Here is a 12,973-nt window from a genome sequence, read left to right as displayed (position 1 = left end):
GGCTCAGGCTCAGGCTCAGGATCAGGGCTCAGGGCTCAGGATCAGGATCAGGCTCAGGATCAGGCTCAGGCTCAGGATCAGGCTCAGGCTCAGGCTCAGGCTCAGGATCAGGATCAGGGCTCAGGGCTCAGGCTCAGGCTCAGGCTCAGGCTCAGGGCTCAGGCTCAGGCTCAGACTCAGGATCAGGCTCAGGCTCAGGCTCAGGCTCAGGGCTCAGGATCAGGCTCAGGATCAGGATCAGGATCAGGCTCAGGGCTGGCTGGGCACGGTTGGCATGCACACAGGGAGGGGGATGTGGCACTGCACACCCTTCCCATCTCGTTAGCCAGATTTGATAGCGTGCAATAACAGCGCCAGGGCTGCGCTGACCGCGGCACACAGAGAGGGGGTCCCTCTCACGTGCCTCTCATTTCCCTTCCCTCTCATCACGGGAGGGTTTACTTAGCAAGCTGAAAAAATCATTACATATGCTGCTAGTGGCCTGGTTAATTAAGATCTACAGTTCTCTGGGTAGGAAAAGACGACCTATATTTACTGTATGTAGGAAGACATCTGTCAGCTCCAAGCGCGAGATATCCCAGCGCAGGTTTGTCCTGCTTTTGCAGGCTCTGAATTGCAACTGTTTTAAGCTCTGATGCAGACCAAGTTAATTTTAAGATGACTGTTACTATTCTAAACATAAGGAAGGGCATATTTAGCCTCTCAGTACTCAAGAAGGCAAAACCCCCTGCATGTTTCTAGTAATTTTTCCCTAACAGTTTGCACAAAACAACAACAACAAATCCTATTTGGTTTCTGCAAAAGAATATGTTCGAGGGTGATCGTAAAATAGATTATTTTTAAATCTGCAGATGGTTTCCACATATTCCTCCTCAGCTCACTGCAGCTTTCCACCTCAGTAAACTGGTTTGTAATTTAGCCGAGGGCTGTGGAGCAAGCGTTCTGTCGTCTTGTTTTTCTTGTTCGCCTCCTTTACCCCCCCACGCCCCCCTCTGCTTGCTGTCCCCTTTCTCTCCTCTCTCCTTGCTTCTCCCCTGCCCAGGGGCTGTCGGTGTTGGGATGGGTGTGAAGGGATGCTGAGCCTCGGCCATGGCACCCCGCACACCCCGCGGGCAGCACTGTGGGGAGCTCCACGGGCCGGGATTGGGGCTGGGGGAGCCCAAACCACGCTCGCCCTTCACTCCTCACTGGGGAAAGCTCTGCCGCACTGGGCTGCTCCCATCCACAGCACCCCCTGCAGCTGAGGGAGTCACGGGGGGCTCAGGCCGTGGGGAAAGGGTGAGGGATGCACAGCCCTGGAGAAGATAATTAGAGGAAGGATGCACTCCGAGTTCTGCAATGGCGGCTCCCCCCTCCCCCCGCTCCCTGGAAGAAAACACTGCTTTTTTTATTTCTTTGTTCTTTCACGGTTCGGCATTATAATTATTGAGATTTCACTGCAGGGCAAAATGATCATTTGACAATGTAAGTGGGGAAAATAATTCTCATGTTATCCAGCAGCCTCACTCTTATTATAATTATGGCGAAACTCCTGCAGACTGAAGTGGGGGCAAAGAATTTCCTCCTATGTGGTGTTTGGCTTTTCAAGATTTCTCGAGATTTGATTGCAGATGGGAGAATTTTTTCCCCCTCCCATCAATAATCCGAGGTTGGTGATGGATGGCGAAGGACCAGGGTACCTGTTGTTTTCCCCTTTGTTTTCATTAGGCATTTTCCATTTCTGTCACTCTCGGCTCCGGTGATGGATTTTTATGAGCAAATATCTTGGTTCGAGCCATTCGGAATTGTTTGCACAGTAATGTCTGCAGCAGCAGCAAAACCCAATTAAAAAATCAGAGGAAAATTGATGCAAAACTGCAAATCAGCCCCTCTCGAGATGGGGGACAATGATGGCTCATTGTGTGCTGAGGCAGATGGTGGGGCTGGGTTAACCTGCCTTGGGTTCACCCTGCCTTGGGCTGGGTTCATCTGCCTTGGGCTGGGCACCTGGGACTGGGCACACCTGCCTTGGGTTCACCCTGCATTGGGCTGGGTTCACCTGCCTTGGGCTGGGCACCTGGGACTGGGTTCACCTGGCTGTGGCTGGGTTCACCTGCCCTGGGCTGGGCACGAGGGGCTGGGTTCGCCCTGCATTGGATGGGCAGGGAAGGGTGGGTTCACCTGCCTTGGGCTGGGCACCTGGGGCTGGGGCCATGGAGGTTTCTCCCTTTGGCTGTGGGCAGTGCCGTGGTGCTGAGGGTGCTGTTGGAGAATCTCCAGATTCTTTGTGAGCCATCATGCCCAGGGCAGTGTGGCCACCACATTTCCTGTTCCATCCTCCATCCCGTGCCATGCTCCATCCCATGCCATCCTCTATCCCGTGCCATTCTCCATCCCGTACCATCCTCCATCCTCCACCCCATCCTCTATCCCGCGCCATTCTCCTCCATCCCCTGCCATCCTCCATCCCATGCCATCCTCTATCCCATATCATCCTCCATCCTGTGTCATCCATCCCATGCCATCCTCCCTCCTGTGCCATCCTCCCTCCTGTGCCATCCTCCATCCTATTCCATCCTCCATCCCCTGCCATCCTCCATCCCTTGCCACGCTCCATCCCATGCCATCCACCCCGTGCCATCCTCCCTCCTGTGCCATCCTCTGTCCCGCAGTGCCAGCCCGGTGCCCAGCATCCCTCAGCATCCCTCTCGGGCTGGCAGCCGTGGCAGGGAGCACGGCGTGGTGGCACGGAGGTCTGGCTGTCCCCTGCCCGCCCGGGGCTGATGGAAACGAGCTGACAGAACACAGGCAGCATTAGCCTAATTATGGCCATACCCGCTACCTCTGCGTGGAATTTCCTTTCTTAGCGACTTCCTGTTTTCCTCTTTGAGATGCAAATTTTTGCACAGTCCTCGATCCAGATTTTCTCCTCATTAGCATGAAATCTGACTAGTTCCGCGGTTTTTTAAATAGCAAATGAAAAAAAAAAAAAAAAAAAAGGAAAATTAAACGCTGTGCACGAAGTAGCGGCGAAGCCCCCCCGTGATTCTCGGGGGCAGGGGGTGGAGGGGCTGGCGAGGATTTTTGGGAATCACTCAGCCACAGCCGCGGTTTTCCACGCCAGGCTGCTCAGCTGTGCTTGGGATGCGGGATGCGGGGTGCGGGGTGCGGGATGAGCATGGAGGGGCGGCGGGCACAGCCCCTGCCCACCCCCCTGAGCTGGGCACACACAGCTCCAGCCTGTGGACCGCGGTGTTTCCTTTGCCTTCCTCCAGGAAAACGAGACTCGTCGTAACAGGAGGTTAAAAGAAAAAAAAAAAAAGAAAAAAGAAAAAAGTAAAACCCGGCGCTCCAAAAATCCCGTTTTGAAATGAGTGCTCTCTTGGTGGATTTTATACGTTTTTATGCCTGCCGTAATCCCAGCCCGCTGCAGCTCAGCGCTGCTGATGGAGCCGGAGCAGACGGCACTGTTTTGTGCTAAATGTCGCTCTAGTAATGCTCAGCTCCGCTCGGAAATAGAAATACAACCCCGGCTGGCGTGCGGCGTGGTGAGCCGGGCTCGGAGCTGCCCTGCTCCCCTGCCGGCGTCCCGAAGCTCCGGGAATGCCTTTTGGATGCTCCGGGAATGCCTTTTGCCGTTTGCCTGGCATCGCCTCCCCCTCCCCAGCTCCCTGCCCAGCCCCTCCCTCCCCGCCGCTTTCCACCACATAATGAGTTTGATAAGAAATTGTCTCGTTAACAGGATTAGCCATGGAAATCTCTAGTCCCCTCCTATTCATTTTGTAATGCTCTTCATCCTGTTCTGTAATTTTCTGCTGGTATCAGGCGGCTCCGGACCACCTCGGGAGATTAATTCCTCCTCCTTTGGCACTGCCAGCGCGCCCGGTGACTGGGGCTGCTCCATGGGCAAGCCCCGTGGCCCCCACCGGGGATTCCTCCTCCTCCTCCTCTTCCTCCTCCTCCTCCGTGCTCTGGTTCGGTGAAAGCCTGCCCCTCCCAAAGTCGCTTACGCGAACAAACCCAAGTGTCCCCAAACACTGCTGGGTTTGGCTGCCAAGCGCTCCGGTGACTCAGAGGTGGATTAAAACCCGGAGAGGCAAACTGTGCTCTCCCTCACACCCGTGCGAATCCATCTCCGTGGGCAGCATAATTCCGGATTTACTTCTAGGAACATGACTTGCAAGACTGGCCCTTGGGTAAATAATGACTCTTGATTTAATAACTCCTGCCAGCCCTGCAGGATACCTCACTTCCGAGGCAGCTAATAGAGAGAGATCTTCCATAACATCTGTTTGCCCAATTTTGCCGACTCGCGAGACTGGATCTGGGAGGCAGCAGAGGCTGCCCACTGCCAGTGAGTGCAGTGAGGATGGAAAACGCCGGGGAAACACGGAGGGTGCTCCCGGTACTCCCCTGCAGCCACGTGCTGGCTGCTCACACCCGGATGCAGGATGGGCACTGCCAGCTCCTGGTTGTGCCCATAATTTGTTCTGGTGTGTGTTTTCCTAAGCCCTGAGAAGAAAATCCCCGGTTTTGCTGGAAAACCTCTCCGCTAGCCCAGCAGTCCCTGTGCAGTGTCCTGGGCACCCCCAGGGCAGGGTGACAGCGGTCGGTGACACATGCCTCTGGTTTCCATCCTGTTGCAAAAATGCGATGCTCAGAAATCCCCTCCAGTGTTCCCTTTTGGATTTTTTGGTTTGTCAGACCCCGGAGCCCCAGGAGAGGGAACCCGGCACAAAGAGCTGCTGGACAGCAGTGTGACACTGAGGTGACAATGACACCCTCCTTGTAAAGCTTTCCTGCTTTTTCTTCTCTCTCTTGTTTCACGTCTCCCTCTCAGAAAAGCCATTTAAATGTAATTCTGTTCTTAAGCCCTGTCCCTCATGCATGCCTAATGAACAGCCGGCAGAGGTGCCGGAAACGGCCCGAGCAGGATTCAATCTCGCCGAGTGCCGACAAGTCATTTGGAAGGAGCCCTGGGAGCGCGCCCAGTTTTATTACAGCGTAATTAGAAATAAAATCTTGTTGCGGGAGGAGAATGAGAGATGGGTGTTAATCCTGTGGCGGGAGGAGATGGAGCCGTGCTTATTAAGGAGATTAGGGAGCGGAGGTGGAGAGCCCGTCACGAGTGCCCGATTTCCAGCCCTCCTCTGCCGTTCCCTCTGCCCGGACTCCCGCAGAAACCATCGGGAAAGGGGAAAAGGAAAAGGGAAAAGGGAAAAGGAAAAGGGAAAAGGGGCAGTGCTCCTGGGGAGGATGAGGAGGAGCCCGAGCTGCGGGCACAGCTGGCACCGCTCGCGTTACAAATGCCCGTGACTCCTCCAGGTGCGAACCCTTGGCTGAGCTCACAGCCCTGCTGCCTTTGGAAGGGCTGCGAGCAGCGACGGCCCCGCAGCTCCCCTGGGATCCCCACGGCAGGCAAACACGTAAATAAATCTGTCAGATTCCTGCAGGTCCTATGAAATTTGCATCGGGCTCGGCTCGCGGCTCCTCTTTAACATCTCCGCCAGGGAGGGATGCAGGGAGCTTTAATCTCAGTGCCCGGCCCAGGCCCCCTCTGCTCTCAGCGTTTGCTGTGGCACGAGCTGGGCTCAGCCTGCTGAGATGAAAGGCAGCTCTGGAGCATGGGCACCGATGCCAGCCCCCTCCTGTGCCCTGTGCCCCCTGCCCCGCTGGGCACGGTGTCCCAGGACTGTGGCTGTCCCCGGAGGTAGGTGATGATCGTGGTCGGGCAGGATTTCCCATCCAGGCTGGGTTTTCTCTGGCTGTTCCTTGTCCCCAGGCTGAGGCTGTCCCCAGGAGGAGATGGTGATCCTGGTCGGGCAGGATTTCCCATCCAGGCTGGGTTTTCTGCGGATGCTCCTTGTCCCCAGGCGAGCTCCATGCCGGGCAAATGGCATCCTGGAGCAGCAGCCACAGCAGAAAAGTGCCGCTGTGGCAGCGGTGGAAAATTACAGGCTTTGCTCTTTGGGGCTTCCCCCTCCGTGCCTTCCCCCCGGGAGGCGTTTGTCACTTTAAACGCGGCCACAAATAGCGGCAAACACTTATTGGATTTGTTTGGGATGCCTTGGGATGCTCATGCTCCGAGTATGGCTAATTCATAAACGCTGGCACCTATTGATTCTGCAGCAGTACCAGGGGAAAGTTATCTCATTAGTCTTATGAACTATAAACGTGCTCCCTCCTGCAGCCCTGACCCCGTTGTTTTGATGAATCTGTATTGGATAGAGCAGGAGCTGGTAACCTGCACCGGCTGTAATCTTTCTCTTGGAATTGGGAGCCCCTTGGGAGCGATGTTGGGGTTTCAGGGCAGCTGGATGTGGGAGAGGTGTGTGTGCACTCAGTGAGAGCCCCCCTCTCACCCTAATGCTTTCCCCAGGTGAGGGGCCAGGTCCTGGGAATTCGGGTGGAATTTAGCTCGTGCTGGGCTCTTGGTTTGATCCAAGAGCCCCCAAAGGTAGCAGCTCAAGTCTAGCTGGAAGAGTTATTAGAGGCACATCAGCCTGGCCACGGACGTGCTTAATCCTCTGCTTCCTGTAAAGCCTTTCCACCTCCTGGCAGGCAGAGAGATCTGATTCTGTTTGGAGCCCTGCGACGTTAATCTGCCTGGCAAACTCAGCAGTAAGTCACTTGGGTGAGGTCTGTTGGAGCTGTCACGTCAGTTAGAGCCCCCCGAGCATCTCCCCTGAGCCAGCAGAACGTTCCTCGACAGAGCCGCTTGTCCCCTCCCAGGAAAAAGGAAAAAAAAAAGGAAAGGAAGCTGTGCCGTCAGCTTGGGTGGATCTCACACGTGATGGAACAGTGTCACCACACCGTGCGAGAGGCAGATGCCTCCTGTCACTCCACGGAGGAGATGTGGATGCTACACCCGCGGGGTTTCTGCCTGTTCTGTCCCCGGGGAGGCTGTTGAGGCCGGAGCCCGTGCAGAGCCCGGATCGCGGGCACGAGGCTTTGTTCCCGGCGCGGGGCTGTGGATCCCCGGGCACGGCCGCGTGTGAGGGTGTGGGCCGGGGCTGCCAGCGCCTGGCAAAATACAGCCCCGTTCCCATGGAAACCGGCTCCCCCCGCCTCAAACTCCAGTGCAGCCGATGTTCTCCGCTTACTGGTTTGATGGGAGATGAAAAATTAATGTTTGATTTGCATCTTATTGCGGTGCCGTAGGACCACTCCCCCGGCCCTTCGGCGGGGGTCGCACAGAGCCCGGGGCGGCTCCCGCTGCCGGTGGAGCCCAAATGCCCAAATCCCGCAGGGCCGGTGCCAGCTGCGGGCCATGTGCTGCCGTGCTGGGGCCGGCACGCCATGGTGGCATGGAGCTTTGGGCTGAGGTTTGGGCTGGGGAGCCCCAAACCCTGCCGGCAGTGATGGAGTCACAGGAGCGCTGCTGGAGGTGTGGGGATGGCAGCTCCTGGGGCTGGGGCTGCTGCTCGTGTTCCGGCTGCTCCCGGGGAGCACCAGCACAGGGTGCCAGCCTGGCGGTGCCCGTGCCCCTGTTAGCCACAGCTGACTGGTGTTATGATTAATTGTTTGCTGTTTATTTGCTGTTTGGAGTCCTCCACTGCCCTGTATGGAGCAGTTGGAGTCAAGCACGCACATCTGGCTGAGCCACGGCTGGAATGGGTGATGCCAGCACAGCCTGGCACTGCCATTGCCTTGGCTGGTGCCAGGGACCCTCCCTGGTTCCCTGGGCGAGGATCTCTGCTTTCTGCTGCTCTGTCGCCTGCACAATTTGCAGGGAATTGGGCCTGTGGGAGCCAGAGTGCTCTGGGAGCATCTGCCTCTCGTCCTCTCTCACTCGTGCTTACTCTGCACTCCTGAGTTTGACCACGGAGCTTTCTTCTTGCCTGAATTGAGAATATCCAGGTGCTTCCTAAAGGTGCTGGAAGTAGAAACAGTTGTTTGGCCTCATCAGCTAGATCCTGGCTTAGCAGGCGTTGTGCAGGGCTTGAGGGAGCCATTTGCAGATGTTGCTGATTTACAGGCTGGGTTTAAAGGTTTTCACTCTGAGCATTCAGCTGCACTAAATTACCTTCTGCAGCCGTGGGGTTTGGTCGGGGGTGGTTTGGCTGGCAGCACGGTGCAGCCGAGCAGATGGAGCATCCCATCCCAGCTGAGACTGGCGCTGGAATAAACCCCAGAGCCCCACAGAGCTGGGGGTGCAAGCCTTGCTTGGCACGGAGGGGCAGGGCTGAGTGCTTTCCAGGTGGGCAGGGAGCCTCTCCAGAGCCCCAGCTTATCCTGCTCTCCATGCAGCCACTACACAGGCCTTTCTATTGGTGTTAATTACTGTTATAATTCATGATGAATTACAGGGGTCAGGAGCCAGCCAAAGACTCCTTCCCCCTGTGCCAGCCTCCAAAACCAGCTGGCCTGAGGGGGCTGCTCTCCCGCCACCCTCCTCCGGGGCTCCAACATCAGCTCAAGCCCTTATTTGTTTTCACATGATTCTAAGTAAGTTAAGCTAATTATTAACTCAGCGGGACGGATTCACTTTTAATTGCGGCGTTGCCATGGAGCGCGTGGCACGGTGGAGCAGGAGCAGGAGCAGCGTGTGCCGGAGCTGTGCCACCCGCCCCGCTCCCCTCTGCAGCCACGGCCCGCCCGCACCGAGCCCCGCGGGTCCAGGTGTGTGTAGAGACACCCAGAGCCACCTTCACACCTGAGCAGGGGTGTGTGCTTACACCTGTACAGGTGTGTGTGTGGTTACACACAGGCAGGGGTGTGTGCTTACACCTGTACAGGTGTGTGTGCTCACACACGGGCAGGGGTGTGTGGTTACACACAGGCAGGTGTGTGTGTGCTTACACCTGTATAAGTGTGTGTGGTTACACACGGGCAGGTGTGTGTGCTTACACCGGGGCAGGTGTGTGTGTGCTCACACCTGTACAGGTCTGTGTGCTTTACACCCGGGCAGGTGTGTGTGCTTACACCGGGGCAGGTGTGTGTGTGCTTTACACCTGGGCAGGTGTGTGCTCACACCCGGGCAGGTGTGTGTGCTCACACCCGGGCAGGTGTGTGTGCTCACCCCCGGGCAGGTGTGTGTACTTGGCTGGGGGAAGTGATGGATGGATGGAGGCGGTGCCCACAAACGCCGGGGCAGCCGTTGCACACACGAGGTTCCTGTGGCTCACCCAACTTCACCACCCTGCCTAAAACTTCAGCCACAGCTGCGCCCCGATGTGCTGGGGGTGCAGGGAGGTGGAGCAGGGTCCCTCTTTCCCTGCCACAGCTCGGAGTGCAGGGGCTCTGCCTGACCCGGGCGCTCAGCCTGGGGCCGGGGGAGGCTCGCTCACTCTTCTCCTCCCTTTGTGTCTCCAGAAAATAGGTTTTTTATTACTTCTTATGGAGGTTTGTACATATCGGACGTGCAGAAGGAAGATGCCTTGTCCACCTACAGGTGTATCACCAAGCACAAGTACAGCGGCGAGACGCGGCAGAGCAACGGCGCCCGCCTCTCCGTCTCAGGTGAGCCCGTGCGGCTGCCGGGGTGGGCGGGAGGCGGACTCTGTGCCCGGGAGGGTGCCCTGCCCTGCCCAGCCCAGCCCTGCCCTGCCCTGCCCGCTCCCCTCTTTGCCGCCCCGCACAGGGAGCGCTGGCACCGCCGCCCGGGGTCCCCGCAGCCGGGGGACATCCCGGAGCGGGGCGGGCGGTGCCGCGGGGGGCTGGCAGTGCCCGGGCCGTGCCCCCCAGCCCGCAGCCCCCCGGTTCGCCGGGCACGGCGGTGGCGGTGCCGCGCGTCACCCCGAGCGGGAGGCGACGGGGCGGGCGACGATGCGATGTGACAGCCCGCGATGTGAGCAGCCTGACGCGATGTGACGAACATGCAAGCGATACTGCGGCGGAGGCAGTGCAGTCCGGAGTGCCGGGTGTCTCGGGGCGCTCCCGGCTCCGCTCGCTGCCCAAATTACTCCGCTCGGCAGGGAGGAGGGAGGGAGGGAGGGAGTTCGCCCGCTCGCAGCCGCTCGGCGCGGCGCGCCCGCTCCCTGCCATATGCTGTTCCCATCCTCGGGTGCTCCCGCACCGGCTTCTCGAATTAACCCCCCGGAGGGCACGGAAGAGATGCGGGGCTTGCCGGATCTTGCTTCTTGGGGTTCCAGCCGTGCCCGTCTTGCCACACATCCCGGCGGTGCCTGGGTGTCCCGTGTGGATCATCCCCATCCGAGCTCTCCGATCTGGCCCGGTCCCCTCCCTGTCGCTGTCATTATTTACACGTCACGGCGTTTTACTTCTGCTTGGGAGTAATGAAAGAGGTTTCTTTCCCCTGGAATTTAATTTCACGCCTGAGACTTAGTGATTAATTTTCTCCTTTCCCAGCTGCCTGATGGGCCCTTTTGCTTGTAAATTTTGAAATGTGCCACAAAATTTGTGTATTTTGCACCAATTAGGTGTCACCTTGAGTAATTCCTCCGATGCTGAGTTTATTCCTCCCATCAGCTATTTAGGAATTGGTTTTCCACCTGCCTGTGTGCGTTGTCCCGCCAAGGGCTGTGCGGGCCGGGTGGGACGGGGCACCCCGTGCTCAGCAAGGTGCATCCTGCACTCCTCTGTGGCAGAGCCAGCTGCTCAGGGGAGTGGGGAGAGCCAGTCTCTCGTGGATGGTGCTGACTGGGCACGGTGTCACCATGCCAGGGGGTTCACAGCATCTCTGAGACACGTCCCTTCCTCCTCTTCCCCGGCTGAGCCCAGTTCCTCTCGCACCCCAGACCCGGCGGAGTCCATCCCCACCATGCTAGACAGCTTCCAGTCCAGGGAGGTGAAGGCGGGCCGGCTGGTGGAGCTGCCCTGCATCGCCTCGGGCTACCCCAACCCGGCCGTGCGGTGGATCAAGGACGGGCGGCCGCTCCCCGCCGACAGCCGCTGGAGCAAGCGCATCACGGGGCTGACCATCAGCGACCTGCGCGTGGAGGACAGCGGCACCTACATCTGCGAGGTGACCAACACCTTCGGCTCCGCAGAGGTCACGGGCACCCTCACGGTCATAGGTGAGAGCCGGCGGGAGGAGCGGTGCGGGGGGGGCTCGGTCCTGCTGCCTTCTGGCACGTAAAGCCTTTATCAGTATTCAGCTTTAGAGGTTTATACAGCTGTATAAACAACAGCCTTGTGTTTTGGCACAGCGTTTGGCTCGCTGGAAGCCACTGTCTTGCACATGTCCGACGTGTTGGGTGCTTCTGTGCTTTGCTTTGTTGATTTACATAAAATTTATGTCGATTTACATAAAATAAGCTCTAGCCAAACAGTAAATACCATCTGGGCAGGCCAAGTATTTATCACGTGCTGTTTTCCTGGGGGTTCCTCCTGTCACCGGGATCCTGGCAGTACCAGAGGCACTGTGCCTGCCTTACCTGGAGCACGGTGCCAGCCGGGCACTGCCAGCCTGCTGGGAGCCAGCCTGGTGTGTCCCCAGCCCAGCACTGTGCCACATCTTCTTCCAGCCATCCTGCCACCTCCCCAGAGTACCCCTGCTGAGGGCCTGGGGCTGATGATGAAAGCAGGGGCTGCCAGCAGCAGGGACAGTGGCAGGGCCACCCGCCTCATTGTGCGGTGACATTTACAGCACAGCCGGGCTGGCGCTGCTGGGGCAGGAGGAGCAGAGAGCGCTCAGCGGGGATGAGAGCCTCCCACAGCACTGCCAACGCCTCTCCCCTCTCTCACAGACCCTCTGCGTGTGACCCTCACACCAAAGAAGCTCAAAACGGGCATCGGCAGCACCGTCATCCTCTCTTGTGCCCTCAGCGGCTCCCCCGAGTACGTCATCCGCTGGTACCGCAACACGGACCTGGTGGCGGTGGATGACTACATCTCCATCCGGGGCATCAGCAACGAGACCCTGCTCATCACGGCCGCCCAGAAGAGCCACTCGGGCGCCTACCAGTGCTTCGCCACCCGCAAGTCCCAGACGGCACAGGACTTCTCCATCATCACGCTGGAGGGTGAGCTGCCTTCCCGGCCTGGGGGCTCCTTGCTCTGCCCCTCTCTGAGGGGATGCTTTGTGCATGGCTGGGGGGCAGGGAGTCCCACTGGGGTGGGGGTCCTGAGGCTGCTGCCAGCCTGTTGCCGGGCCCTGTGTGCTGTCTGCAGGGGCACAGCATGGGGAAGGACCAAAATAAGGTTGACTTGCCACCCCCAGCCCCGTGACACCTCATTCACCAGGCAGTCTCCCTGATCCAGCCCACCGAGCGTTTGGATAAGGGATGGGCTCTGCTGAGGGAGGCGGCATCAGTGTCCCCTCGCCCGTCTGCATGTCCCTGCCACGGGGACCCCAGCACAGCCACGTGTGTCCCCAGCGGGGCTCCTGTCCCGGCTGACCCTGGGGTGGGAGCTCAGTGCCATCCTGCTGGCGGGTGACTGCTGCTGCCTGTGGCTGCCGCTCCCTGACCCCCGTCCCGCTGGGTGCCCCCCAGATGGGACCCCCCGCATCGTCTCCTCCTTCAGCGAGAAGGTGGTCAACCCCGGGGAGCAGTTCTCCCTGATGTGTGCCGCCAAGGGGGCCCCGCCACCCACCGTCACCTGGGCGCTGGACGACGAGCCCATCCCGCGGGACAGCGGGCACCGCTCCAACCAGTACACCATGTCCGATGGCACCACCGTCAGCCACATGAACGTCAGCAGCCCGCAGATCAAGGACGGCGGCGTGTACCGGTGCACCGCGCGGAACTCGGTGGGCAGCGCCGAATACCAAGCGCGAATAAACGTAAGAGGTGCCTGTCTACTTTTAAATATCAGAATAGGACTTTTACTGGGCTTTTTTTCTTGGTTTTTTGTTCTTCTGTTCCCCGGCTGATCGCTCCTCCTCGCCTCTCCCTCTTCTTCCCCTGGCTGCCCCAGCCTCACCCCCTGAGCCCTGCCACGCTCCTCGCACACCTGCAGGGTTGAGCTTCTCTGATGCTTCAAGCAGGGAGTTTAACCCAGTGGAAAGCAATTCCGGAGGCTTGGAGAGCTGGAGCTTGGCTTTGCAGAGTCAAAGGGCAGCACTGTCCACACTGGGGCCCACTCTCAC

At 58.6% G+C, this 12,973-nt stretch overlaps 1 protein-coding gene across 2 annotated transcripts in view; it reads left to right on the top strand.

The window, feature by feature from the left end:
* DSCAML1 (DS cell adhesion molecule like 1) overlaps nt 1-12,973 on the top strand; it is a 102,682-nt gene that overhangs the window by 63,801 nt on the left and 25,908 nt on the right. Inside the window, exons 4-7 of one of the 2 annotated variants that reach the window (XM_063178379.1) lie at nt 9,295-9,441; nt 10,680-10,958; nt 11,631-11,906; nt 12,378-12,674. In XM_063178379.1, the coding sequence (XP_063034449.1) occupies nt 9,295-9,441; nt 10,680-10,958; nt 11,631-11,906; nt 12,378-12,674 (999 nt within the window). The remainder of the gene's footprint in view (nt 1-9,294; nt 9,442-10,679; nt 10,959-11,630; nt 11,907-12,377; nt 12,675-12,973) is intronic. The other variant, XM_063178380.1, reaches the window with a different exon arrangement.

This window comes from Melospiza melodia, chromosome 29 (genome assembly GCF_035770615.1).
Source record: "Melospiza melodia melodia isolate bMelMel2 chromosome 29, bMelMel2.pri, whole genome shotgun sequence".
Taxonomy (NCBI): Eukaryota; Metazoa; Chordata; class Aves; order Passeriformes; family Passerellidae; genus Melospiza; species Melospiza melodia.
The sequence above is the reverse complement of the archived record's forward strand: the minus strand, read 5'-3'. Positions and strand labels throughout refer to the sequence as shown.